At 51.1% G+C, this 13,617-nt stretch overlaps 1 protein-coding gene across 1 annotated transcript in view; it reads left to right on the top strand.

Moving 5' to 3' along the window:
- Positions 1 to 13,617, top strand: part of THADA (THADA armadillo repeat containing) — a 232,634-nt gene that overhangs the window by 147,057 nt on the left and 71,960 nt on the right. Inside the window, 1 exon segment of the mRNA XM_054983423.1 lies at positions 12,175 to 12,290. Coding sequence (XP_054839398.1) covers positions 12,175 to 12,290 — 116 coding nt within the window.

Genomic DNA, 13,617 nt, shown 5'->3' with positions numbered 1-13,617 from the left:
ATTTTCAGTGAGAAAATGCCGTGAATTTACTTCTTTTAAAATTTGTCTAGCCAAACTTTAAACTTGAGTTTTCTGATAACTGAAGAGTAAATGACCTGAGTGTTTGGAATCTTGTACTCAATAAAACTTGCCCATGTTAGTCTGTCATATTTTTTTGCTAAGCATATACAAGTCAGTGTCTCTATTTTAGCAGTGTCCCCTCCCTAGTCCTGCTTTGGACTTTATCGGTGCTGCATTTTTATCCTGAGATTAATATTTGCCCAGTATTCTGTTTCAGCTTGTGAAACATCTGTATTTTTGCAGGGAAAATAAATAAATTATCTACACCTTAGGGTGGTGTTCGTTTGTTTTTTTCCCCCTTCAAGAATCATGAGAGGAACAGTAAGAGTATTGTTTTCATTATTCCATCTAGTTATGTGAATTTTTATACTATATACTAGATTCCCACAAATAGGTTTAAGGGCATGCAAGCAGAGAGATGTTTTTCTGATGGTGGTTTAACTTGAAGGGGGATGGTTCTATTGAATAATGAAAGTTTATTAAAAGTAATATTACCATTTAAAAGGTAATTTATCCGTTAATCTCTTGGTTTAGTGAATATTGCCAACTTGTATGTTTATTCATGTGATGTTGTACCATGCATACTCTGAAACAGTTTATTGAACGCTTTAAGGGGGGGAGTCACCTATAAAATCAACTGTACTTTTAGAAAGGCTTAATTTTTAATTTTTAAAAAAATCGCATACATAGTACAACATCTTGTTTCCGATTCCTAGATAGAATAAATCTGTTCCCCTCCCCTGCTTTTGAGAGAGAGAGAGAGAGCAGGAGAGAGCAAGAGCACACAAGATCCATCTTTATTTTCCTATGAACCTGTATATTTTGAGACTGAGAACCAGTTTGGTATAGTGGTTAAGAGCATGGGACTCTAATCTGGAGAGCCAGGTTTGATTCCCCACTCCTCCACTTGAAGCCAGCTGGGTGACCTTGGGCTGGTCACGGTTCTCTGGAGCTCTCTCAGCCCCACCCACCTCACAGAGTGTTTTGTTGTGGGAATAATAATAACATACTTTGTAAACCACTCTGAGTGGGTCTTAAGTCATCCTGAAGGGTGGTATATAAATTTCTTCTTCTTCTTCTTCTTCTTCTTCTTCTTCTTCTTCTTCTTCTTCTTCTTCTTCTTCTTCTTCTTCTTCTTCTTCTTCTTATTATTATTATTATTATTATTATTATTATTATTATTATTATTATTATTATTGAATAATTCTGTTGTATGACAAACTGTAACTTGGTGCAACAAGGCAGGCTATGAATGAAGTTAATTTTAGAAAAGATTGAAACCTGGTGGTGTGGTATTTGTTTGAAAAAAGAGTTGATACAAAAAGTATGAGTGTATTAAATTAGATAAAAAAATCTCCTCGAAAACAAGATGATTTGCTTAACTTAGTATGATTAATGTGTTTTAACTGTTTGTAGAGGTTCCCTCCTTTTTCCAAAGTCCTACTTAAAAAATTTATTTCCCACCTTTTAAAAAAGTGGCAATGTCACCTATCCATAATAACAAATTATATGCAATGGGCTCAGAACAGGGTGGGAATGGGCTCCAACCTGAAATTGTTTTATTCTACCTTCCAACTATGGTAGATCCTTTCTGTCTATCAAAGTAAGGCACAAACTTGTGCCTTACTGGGGACACATCTGTGCTTCCATCTCCAAGAGTACTTCTGTTCCTGTCTGCTGAGTAGCATGCTTTTTGAGACATAACAAAAATCTGCCAAGTTGGGCCTCAGTTTAGCATTGGGTGAAAAGTGTTCTATAAATATTTTAAACTTTAGTATTTTAATCTTTACTAAAGTAAAAATTTATATATGGAAAGCCTGGGCAAAGAAATTGTCCTCAGCCACATCTCCTCTGTCTTGTGATGCAAATAAACATACCCAGGTCACACAGTAGGAGTCGCAATGATAGTATAAAAATCAGGATCTGGACGGGGGCAGCTAGTTGCTGCTGGGGGCACGGAGCTTATCTAAATTAGAAGACAAATCTAGTAATTAATCCATGCCTGGTATGACATAAGCCCCACTCACTCCCCCACTGGAAGGCAGATTTTCCCTCCAAAACAGTCAGGATTGCTTGCTGTGACTCGGCAGCCTTTGGTAGTGTGTCTCTAGGTATAATTTAAAAATATTTTTGTCTCACGCTTTAACATACATATATATATTTATGACTTATATCCCAGCCTAAATATTTGGTAAGCAAGAGCCTACGTTGTATTTAAATGAAATGGCACTAGAGGCTGAGTAAAGTTCAAAAGGAAATAGCAGGTTTATTAAACGGGCAGTGTTGATATATAGGTAGGCAGGGAAAGAAAAGCTGAGGCAAATTTTGATTGCAGAACAGAATACTTCGCTAGCATCAGGTACAATAATCTTAAAGTTTAGTTTCAGTAGTTACAGATCTTAAAAGTGAGAGGTTGGTAATTTCAGATTTGGGTTACTTTAACAAGGTTTCTTCATAGATTTCACTTTACAACTTAAGTGTTATGACTTCAATACATCACTCTTTTCCATTTACACCAGACCTAGGGTCTTCCTCAGAGCTAAAACCCTCTTTTTAGACACTGGGCAGGAATTATTCTTCTCCAAAAGTCATAACCCTGATCACTTAGCTGAAGGGGAATCTCCATTCACTACCCACTTCCTCTGCTGACAACACCCCCCCCCCTCCAGTTCTAACTTGTCTGTGTAAATCAGTGCTGATTTTCACACAAGTACTTTAACTAAAGTCTTCTTTAAACCTAAAGCTGTCCCAGGTAGGGCAAGTGTTTCCTTTTTCATCGTTGTGTCTTCTGCACAGTTCTCATGTGTGCTGTACAGAAGAACACTCAATGAACAACAGTTACAGGTAGGTGCAACTGTTTTTTCCTCACACAAAGGATTACTAGTCTAACACTCCTTGTCAGACTCCAGACTTCAACAATTCTGTCAGCACCAATTGTTACCTTCTCGCTGGCCAATCACAGAGGAGGGGAGCAGCCTGTCAATCATTCTCCCTTCAGGTAATATTTTAACCCTTCCTTTTCCATTCTCTGGGTGCTGCACTTAGTAAACCTTTCATTTAAAAGCCCATTCCATCACATCTGGACAGATTTTGCAAAGCTAATTTTAGAAAGCTCATATAACACTGAGCCAGTTTGGTGTAGTGGTTAAGAGTTGCAGGACTCTAATCTAGAGAGCCAGGTTTGATTCCCCACTCCTCTGCTTGAAGCCAGCTGGATGACCTTTCAGAGCTCTCTCAGCCCCACCAGGGTGATTGTTGAGTCCCAGGGTGATTGTTGTGAGGATAATAATAACACACTTTCTAAACCACTCTGAGTGGGCATTAAGTTGTCCTGAACGGAAGTATATAAATTGAATATTGTTATTATTATTAAAAAGTAAACTCTTCAGTTTCAATAGTCAAGTAAAAGGACTTTTAAAAAATTATTGGATGTCTGTGCCATTCATGGAATAGAGACGCAAATCTCGGACTGTGGGACTAGGAAGCCTGAAATGTGAAAAGCTCTGTGGCTCAAACCCCCTCTGATATCAATATCCAGAAAAAAACCAAGAAATTAAAATTACATATGTGGTGAACTGGATCCTACCCCTATCCATAGGGTGGTGAACTGGAAACCTGAATTGACCTGACCCTGCACACCCCTATCCCCTACCCCAGAATTTGAAACCTTTCTCCACATCTTTCATTAGAGGATGTCTCCTGTCCTGAGGCTGGAGGAAGGCTGACTCTTTGCTGGTATGTGTGTATAGAAGTAAAGCTTCTCCTCAGTTCTGGAAAGACTATAAACAAAGGACATCTCTTTTACTACAAAGGGTAGATATAAAATATTGTACATACATTCTAGAAGAAAATGCAAATATATACAAAAATACAAATTTAACAGTCCCTCTAGATCTGATAATTTCTTTAATAGTCCTGTTTGTAGAAATAGCACAAAGACTTGATTCTTAATCTCATGGCAGCTGCAAACCTAAAGAGAAAACACAAATGTGTGTTCACAGGTGTTCTGTTGCTCAGTTCATGACATGCTTAAGTATGATCTCTTGCACTCATAGGCATGCAAGGGCCATTTGACCAAGAGCCTTGCAAAGCCAGATTCCTCCTATCTTAAATGTAACTCCTTTATTTCATTCACAAATAAGAATTCAAAGGCACCAAAATCAGAGATCAGGATGGGAATGGAGAAGGAAATACGGGATATGACCATGAGTAATCAAATGTTAGTTCTGCCATGGTCATAATTACTGTCAGGTGTGTGGGCGCCCCCTTGCGGCGGGGGTGGCGGCGGGTCGGCGCGGGACGCCCCCGGCGGGTCCGTGCTGGGTCCCTGTCAGTGGGTGTGGGGGAAGTTTCCCCGGGTGAGGGCCGGCTTGGCCCCTGGGCGGGTCCCCCTCAAGGCCTCAGATGGGCGGCCACCGTCTGGTCTGGCGTTGCCAGCCAGCAATTAGCTCCACCCGACCAGTCAACCTTCCAACAGCAGGATGAACTGGCCCAGTCACATGCGACTCTCTCCTCCTCGGCCTCGGGGCTCACCTCCCTAAATACCTCTGCCCCTTATGACCAACCCCACCCTTCCCCTCCAGTGCCCGCCCCCAGTGCCATTCCCACCACCTGGGCCAGGCGTGGCCACATCCTGCTGCCCCATCCGCCCTGGCCCCATTGGCTGTCTTGTCCCTGCTCCCTCCCTTCCTTCCCTCTGTCCTGCCCCCTGTCTCCTCCTCCCCCTCTAGCTGGCCTTGCTGGATGGCTGCCCGGGCTGTCCCTCTGCTGGCTGCTCCCGCCCCCTCCCTTGGCCTGCTGGGGGTTGTGGTTCCCCTTCGAGCTCTGCGCCGGTGCGGGCGTCCCGCCGCGGCCCGGCTTCCTGGGCGGCCGCTCTCGGCCTCGCCCATGGCCGCGGCGCCCCGCCGGCGCGGGCCCTGGTTGCCGGGGTTGCGGCTGCGGCCGAGAGGACGGCCTTCCCCCTCCGCGGCCGCTTGCTGCTCGGCGCCGGGCTCCTGGCCTCGGCGGGTCGGCGGCCGCGGCCGTCAGCTCCGCCGGGGGGTTGAAGGGGCCTCCTCGTCTGGGCGGCGTTCCCGTGGCCGCGCCGGTGTTCCTCCCGGCGCATCTCCCGGCCGTCTCCAGGGGCCGCAGGTAGGTCTCGTCGCCGGCGGGGGCAAGGGAGGGGGTGGGGGTCGCGGAGTCCGAGGGCGTGGCACCGCCGCCCCTCGGACACACCCCCCCCCTGAGCGTCGTGCCGGGCCTTCCGTCTTCGGCGAACATCCGGGAGAGGAAGTCGGCGTTGGCGTGCAACTTCCCCGGGCGGTGGCGGATCGTAAAGCTGAAGGGAAGAAGGGATAGATACCACCGTAAGACTCTAGCATTATGGTCCTTTAGCCGGGACATCCAGAGAAGGGGGGCGTGGTCCGTCACGAGGGTGAAGGGGTTGTTGACAAGATAGTATTGGAGGGCCCCGACGGCCCATTTAACTGCCAGTGCCTCCTTCTCGACAACGGCGTATTTCTGCTCGGCGGGCTGCAGCTTCCGGCTAATGAAGAGGACGGGGTGTTCTTGACCTTCGTGCTCCTGCGACAGGACAGCCCCGAGTCCTGCATCCGATGCATCTGTTTGTAGTATGAAGGGCTTGTCGAAGTCGGGGTTGCGGAGTACGGGGCTCGCGGACAGGGCGGCCTTCAGGTCCTCGAAGGCGTGTTGGCCCTGGGGTGTCCATCGGACCCGGTTCGGCTGGTCCTTCCTCAAGTAGTCGGTTAGGGGGCTGGCGCGGCTGGCGTACTGGGGAATGAACTTACTATAGTAGCCGACGAGCCCCAGGAACCCGCGTAGCTGCTTCTTTGTCTCCGGTCGGGGGCAAGCCTCGAGGGAGGCCACTTTGTCTGGTAGGGGACGCAACTGCCCGCGTCCTACCAGGAATCCCAGGTACTTGAGCTCCTGGAAGCCGAGACGACTTTTCGTGGGATTGGCTTTGAGGCCTGCGTCGCGGAGAGCCTGGAGCACGAGCCGGAGGTGGCGAAGGTGAGACGTCCAATCTGGGCTGTATATCAGGATGTCATCGATGTAAGCGGTGGCAAATCCTTGACAGTGGGTTAGTGCCCGGTCCACCAAGCGCTGGAAGGTGGCCGCCGCCCCGTGCAGCCCGAAGGGCATCACCTGAAACTCGTAGAGGCCCTGGGGAGTGGCGAACGCGGTCTTTTCCTGGTCCCCCGGCGCCATGGGGACCTGCCAGTACCCCTTTGTCAGGTCCAGAGCCGAGAGGTAGCGGGCTGTGCCTAACTGGTCAATCAAGACGTCGGCCCGGGGCATCGGGTATGCGTCAAACTTCGCTACCTTGTTAACCTCCCGATAGTCGACGCAGAACCTCACTGACCCGTCCGGCTTTGGCACGAGGACGATGGGGCTCCTCCACTCACTGGTTGATGGACGGATCACCCCTAGGCGTAACATCTCGTCTACCTCGCGGGCTACGGCGTCCCATTGTTTCCTGGGCAAGGGTCTCCACGTCGCTCGGGCGACCTGCCCCGGGGCCGTGGGGATGGCGTGCTCTGCTAGATTGGTGCGTCCGGGCCGGGTCGAGAAGCAGCCTGGTACTTCGTCCAGGAGCGCTTGGAGTTGCTCTTGTTGCTGGGGGCTTAGGGCAGCGTCCATCCCTGGGGAAGTGGCTTCTGGCTGGCGCGTCGTCCAGGGGAGTTCCCCGTCTGTTGGTTCCAACGGCCAGCTGGCATTCATCGGCCAGCTGGCATTCCCCCGCCGATCGTTCGCACCACTCTTTTAGATCATTGACGTGCAGGCGTTTGGCCTGCCGCGGGGATGGCCCACACTGTACTTCGTAGGAATGGGATCCTAACACTCGATTGATTCGGAAGGGGCCCTGCCAGGGGTCCCCTTGTTTGGACGGTCCAAAGACCCGGCGGCTTACTAGAACCCGGTCGCCCTCTAGGAAGGCCCTGGCCCGGGTTCCTCGATCATAGCGGGCCTTCTGCGTGGCCTGGGCTTTCTCCAGGTTCTGTCGAGCCAAGGAGCGAACGGTCTCCAGGCGCTCTCTGAGTCCCCGGACGTATTCGGGGGCCGGCTGGCCTGGTTGGGCCGGGGTCGCGGCCCACTGCCCCTCCATTACCTCCAGGATCCCGCGTGGGTTGCGTCCATACACTAGCTCAAACGGAGCGAACCCCGTCGATGCCTGGGGCGACTCTCGCACGGCAAAGAGGAGAGGATCGAGGAACAGGTCCCATTGTGCGGGTCGGTCGTGGGCGAGCCTCCGGAGCATCTGCTTCAGGGTTTGGTTAAACCGCTCCACTAAGCCGTCTGTCTGGGGATGGTAGATCGACGTGAAAATTTGGCGTATCCCCATGGTGCGGCATAGTTGGCGGGTGATTGAGGCCGTGAAGGGTGTCCCACAATCCGTGACGATCTCACGGGGTAACCCCACTTGTGCGAAAAACCGAATAAGGGCTCGGGTCACCCCCGGGGCCTGCATAGTTCGCATGGGTATAGCCTCAGGGTATCGGGTAGCGTAGTCCATGAGGACGAGGATTAAGCGGTGGCCCCGAGAGGTCCGGGGTAAGGGTCCCACAAAGTCCATAGCCACCCTCTCGAAGGGGTTGTGGATCACCGGCAATGGGGCCAGGGGGGCCCGCGGCGGGTGCCTCCCCGAAGTCCGTTGGCACGTCTCGCAGGTCCGGCAGTGGCTTTTGACAGCCTGGTCTACCCCCGGCCAGAAGAATCGTGTCAGCACCCGGGCCAGCGTGTTGTGAGGTCCTTGATGTCCAGCCCAGTTATGATCATGGGCGTGCCGCAGGACAATCTCGCGATACTCCCGGGGCACCAAGAGCTGGCGGACTTCCCTACCCCGCTCCGTCGTGAGTCGGTACCACACGCCCCCTTCTTGGACTATCCGCGGCAGTCTCCCCGCCCGCCGAGGGTCCCGTACGATCCCTTCACTCACCGCCACTGTGTCTCGGAGCTTCTCGAGAGTAGGGTCGGCGGTCTGGCTGGCGACGAACGTTGGGTCGGCAGGCCAGTCAGGGAAGTCGGCCCCTGGGTGCGGGGCGGGCCCCGGCTGGTTGTCCTGTCTCTCCACCGGGAGGGCCTCCTCGGGGCCCCGGGCGGCTTGTAGGTGTTGGTGGAATTCAGGAACGTCTCGGCCCAGAAGTACAGGGTAGGGGAGGTTGGCGACCCTGGCCAACTCTACCTCCCAGGTCCGCCCCTGGCATGATAAGGGGACGCGGACCACCGGGTATGTCTCGGAGTGGCCGTGGAAGCAGGCTACCGTGGCGGTCCGGACGACCGGTAGCCCGGCGGGGAGCAGCCGGGTGCGGATCATGGACACCGAGCTGCCGCTGTCCAGGAACGCCGACAGCCGCCGTCCCGACACCTCCACCAGAATCAGGAGCGGCGGGGGGCGGGGAGGCGGAGTTGTAGCCGGGAAGGCCTCTTCCCAGCCCGCGTCGCACTCCATCAGTGGGCAGTCACGTATGTAGTGGCCGCGCTGGCCGCACCGGAAGCAGGGACCCCGGTCATCGTTTTCCCGGGCGGTCTTTGGCGCCCCGTCTCGGTTGGGGCCAGGTGGAGGGCGACCCCACATGCCTTCGCGTGGTGGCGCCGACGGCGTTGGCCTGCTGGGACCGCTGGAGCCTTCTCGATTGCCCGGTCGGGCCCTTCCTGTACGGGGGGCTTCGGGGCCCCGAAAGCCCTGACCCTGGGGGCGACTTCCGCTGCCCCCTTCGCGGGGGGGTTCCCGGGGATCGGCTGCTGCCGTGAAGTTCTCGAGCAGCGCGGTGGCCTCCTTCAGGGTCGCTGGCCGGCTGCAGGCCACCCACTGTCGGGCCTTTGGCGGGAGGATGTTCAGTAGTTGCTCCAGAACTACCTGATCTACGATCCCCTTCTCCCCCTCCGTCGCGGGCCGCAGCCAGCGATGAGCCGCGTCGCGGAGGGCGTTGACCAGGGTCCGCGGCCGGTCGACCTTCCGATAGGTGATAGCGCGGAACTTGAGGCGGTAAGAGTCTGGGGTCACTTCATAGCGGTCGAGGATGGCAGCCTTGAGTGCCCGGTAATCGGCGCCCTCTTCCTTGGGCAGAGCTCGCAGGGCCGCTTGAGCTTCTCCCGTCAAGTAGGGTCCGAGGATGAAGGCCCACTGGGCTTGGGGCCACTGGGCGGCCTCCGCGGTTCGTTCGAACGCCTCCAGATAGGCATCGATCTCGTCCGTCTCTCCCAGCTTCGTCAACTGGAAGGGGGTCCCTCGACTCGGACCAAGCGGTGCGCCGGCCCCTCCTCCGCCCAGGGCTTGGGCCAACCCGCGCAGGAGGGTGGCCTGGGACTCCTGCTGTTGAGCAGTCAGGTCTCGCAGGAGCCGCACCTGCTGTTCCGCCATCCATTGGCCCAGCTGGCCTAAGTCCGGGGCGGGCGGACCGGTGGGCCCGGGGGCCGCAGCAGCGCCGGCGACGGCCTGATCCATGGGCTCTGGAGGGTCGGTCCGGAGGGGAGTTCCCGGTGGGGACGGCCTGAACGTCGACGGGCGCAGGTAGCTCCGGGCGCGGGACCACCCTGGCGGGGCGGGTAGGCGTGGCACCGGCCGCTTCACAGCAGGATCAGTGCCTGCATTCTCCACCACTTTGTCAGGTGTGTGGGCGCCCCCTTGCGGCGGGGGTGGCGGCGGGTCGGCGCGGGACGCCCCCGGCGGGTCCGTGCTGGGTCCCTGTCAGTGGGTGTGGGGGAAGTTTCCCCGGGTGAGGGCCGGCTTGGCCCCTGGGCGGGTCCCCCTCAAGGCCTCAGATGGGCGGCCACCGTCTGGTCTGGCGTTGCCAGCCAGCAATTAGCTCCACCCGACCAGTCAACCTTCCAACAGCAGGATGAACTGGCCCAGTCACATGCGACTCTCTCCTCCTCGGCCTCGGGGCTCACCTCCCTAAATACCTCTGCCCCTTATGACCAACCCCACCCTTCCCCTCCAGTGCCCGCCCCCAGTGCCATTCCCACCACCTGGGCCAGGCGTGGCCACATCCTGCTGCCCCATCCGCCCTGGCCCCATTGGCTGTCTTGTCCCTGCTCCCTCCCTTCCTTCCCTCTGTCCTGCCCCCTGTCTCCTCCTCCCCCTCTAGCTGGCCTTGCTGGATGGCTGCCCGGGCTGTCCCTCTGCTGGCTGCTCCCGCCCCCTCCCTTGGCCTGCTGGGGGTTGTGGTTCCCCTTCGAGCTCTGCGCCGGTGCGGGCGTCCCGCCGCGGCCCGGCTTCCTGGGCGGCCGCTCTCGGCCTCGCCCATGGCCGCGGCGCCCCGCCGGCGCGGGCCCTGGTTGCCGGGGTTGCGGCTGCGGCCGAGAGGACGGCCTTCCCCCTCCGCGGCCGCTTGCTGCTCGGCGCCGGGCTCCTGGCCTCGGCGGGTCGGCGGCCGCGGCCGTCAGCTCCGCCGGGGGGTTGAAGGGGCCTCCTCGTCTGGGCGGCGTTCCCGTGGCCGCGCCGGTGTTCCTCCCGGCGCATCTCCCGGCCGTCTCCAGGGGCCGCAGGTAGGTCTCGTCGCCGGCGGGGGCAAGGGAGGGGGTGGGGGTCGCGGAGTCCGAGGGCGTGGCACCGCCGCCCCTCGGACAATTACATAAATAATAAATCTTCAGAACAACCACATTTTTGACTTACGTTTCTTTGTATGATTTAATGTCCAGTGAACTAAGAAACCAGTTGTGTTTTGAGGGGCGGGGGTTGATGGTTGTTTAAAACTGTATTCATTCCTCATAGTTTAAACAGGAACTTTCAACATTCTGGGTTTCTAGCTTTTGATGAGGAAACTTCTTAGTGTTTATAAATGGTGGTCATGCATTCTGGATGGCACAGCTGAAATGTCCCCAAGGAAGGGAATGGATTCTGGATGGCACAGCTGAAAGAAAATACTGTTATTTTCAAAAATCAAACTAAAGCTTACTGCAGTTCTCAGAAACATTATTCTTTCTCCAAGTAAGCTGAGCAAATATGGATCTTATTTACATATTCATCAACTAGTTGTCATTTTAGGTAAATGTGTCTTTCATAAATATTAGCATTTTAAAAACGGTTAGACAACAAAAAGATACTTTTAAAATCTTTTAAAATTACCTACCTGGTGAAGATACAGAAAATAGTCAGGGTTTAGGAAGCATTCTTCAGGATTGTTTGTACCTCTCCCTCTCACATGCTGATTCTCAGTGGTTCCCTCAGTTTCAGCATTGCCATTCCAAGTTAAAATGCAACTTGAAAACACTTCAAAAATGTGTCAGAACTCAGACACATTTAACCCTGCAGCCTGTGTTCAGTATCTAAATAAGTCCTCCTAGCCATTTTTGTAGAGCTGCACTGGAACTTAGTGATACTGTTTATGATCTTATAGCATTTTCTCTGTAGGTACAACCAGGAAAAAATTGGGATAAACCTCCCTGAGATGAATCTAATTTCTGGATAGGTGCTTCTGCACAAACACATTAGTATGTTATATAGTTCCTTACCTATCCATCCTAGTACTACATTGTCTGCATTATGCACTCATTTTTCAAACTCAGCTATCCTTGTTGAACCTATATTCACATGGACTGCCTGATCTAACCATGTGTACCCTTTTTTTAGAACTATTTGTTGAATGCTGAGAAACTGATACGTGTATCATTTTTCGTGTTATGAAAACTGTGTATTGAAGAAAAGTAGGCAAGCTTCTCTGTAGAGTATTATATAAAGACATAGTAATGAACCTAAGGATGTATCTTTAGTTAACCCAGGGTCAAAAAGACCTTTTTACACATTCAGGGGTCATCCTGCAGCTGGCTCAGTTCTTTCCATTTTAGGATTAGTGAAACTGAAAGCTGAGGTCCTGAATTTTTAGAAAAAATTAATCTAAATATCCATGGGCAAGTCACCTTGAAGTTTGGGAGCATGTATTTAATTATGATTTTGTATTACTGGGTGATTTTGTAATATTGGTTGACAGTGTTCGTTTCTCAGTTTTGTTTTTGTACATATCTCTTGTGTGATAAAATAGACCATCTAAAATGTATTACCAATACAGAAATTTGTAGCTCTATATTTATATAAAATGAAATGTAAAAAAGAGGAACTAAATTTTTGAAAATTACTTTAAGAATAGTCTGCAACTTTTTAAAATATCTATATAGGTCTTTCACTTGCTGCAGTCCCACTTGGAGTCCAAACGCAGAGCTAATTCAGATTTTCAACAAGGCTTGAGTGACATCATCTCTTCTGTTGAAGCCAAGCTGTGGCTGGCAAAAAGGTAGGCTAAAAGAAATCACAGAATGGTAACTGGTTGTGGAGTTGAAATTACAGTATTGCACTATTAACATAACCTAGCTAGTGATATGCAGAGCTTTTAATTCTGTTGATTAAACTTCTGTTTGTTTCTCCAATTCCATTAAAAGTAGGGAGAAAAGTATTATAGTCGCGAACTCTACTATTTTTTAAAACACTTCTCACCGACCTGTCAAATTCATAATTCTACTTTATGTAAAATTATTTTTTAAAAAATCAAATACAAAAGCAAACTGGTATTTCAGGAGTTAGAGGTCAATTTGAATCCAATCCAGGAATCAAATAGTTTGAAGTATGATGGTACTGCCTTGACCGTGAACAGATAAGATGTCAATTCATTATTTCATGTTACATCTGTTCTAACACTCTTGGTGTCTTCAGAATGATAAAAGTCACAGAGTTAAGTCCAAAGAACCATTAGTGGAATACCGCTTGTGGAACAGATTTTTTCCATCTCCCTGTTCCTGCTGTTTCTCCCTTGTAAACCGCTCTTGACTGGGTGGTACGTTGTCCTAAGGGCAGTATATAAATCAAATGTCATCATCATCTTCATCATCCTAGGGAACAGGGGACTCCTAGGAACAGTATGGGATGCAGTCTGTAGCAGGAAGGGGAAATCAGCAAAAACCACATGCACCCTTGTATGAATGGAAGTACTTTTTTACTTACAGGAGAAGGATTTTTAATCTAACTCAGAATGCGTGTTTTTATTCACTGATGAAATGTATGGTACAATCTAAAACGGAGTGACCCCTTTCTAAGTTCATTGAAGTCAAGGGTGTAGAAGGGTATAGCTTGGCCTAGGATTTCACAGTTAGTGTTATTACCTCAAGGCAATTAATTTACTAACTATATTAAGACTATATTTATTCATTTCACTGAATTTTATCCAACATGAATTTGACTAACGCAAACATGTATTTAATGTTTTACATAAATTCTTTCCAGATGTTTTTGCATTTAATAAGGAAGTGAATGTTTGCACTAGGACTGGTATGTCTTCAACATCTTTTCAATCTTCTCAACAATTCTCAACATTAAATTGCCTTCAGGCATCTTGGAGTAGAGTATTTCCTCTTGACTTTCGATATTTATTGGATGGTTTCATTAGTCTGTGTAAAGTTGCTTACTGAAGGGAGAGGAAGTTCATCTATGTGATCTCTGAATTTTAGAGGGAAATGAAACAGAAATCTTGATAGTTGATACTAGAAAGGAAACTCATAGAAAAGTTTATGTTCTGTAAGGGTTCAGACATTTAGAAGTCTCATTCTTCTTTGTAAATGTACAAAGTT

This window comes from Eublepharis macularius, chromosome 1 (assembly GCF_028583425.1).
Source record: "Eublepharis macularius isolate TG4126 chromosome 1, MPM_Emac_v1.0, whole genome shotgun sequence".
NCBI classification, from domain to species: Eukaryota; Metazoa; Chordata; class Lepidosauria; order Squamata; family Eublepharidae; genus Eublepharis; species Eublepharis macularius.
This window is presented reverse-complemented; position numbering and strand designations above follow the sequence as displayed.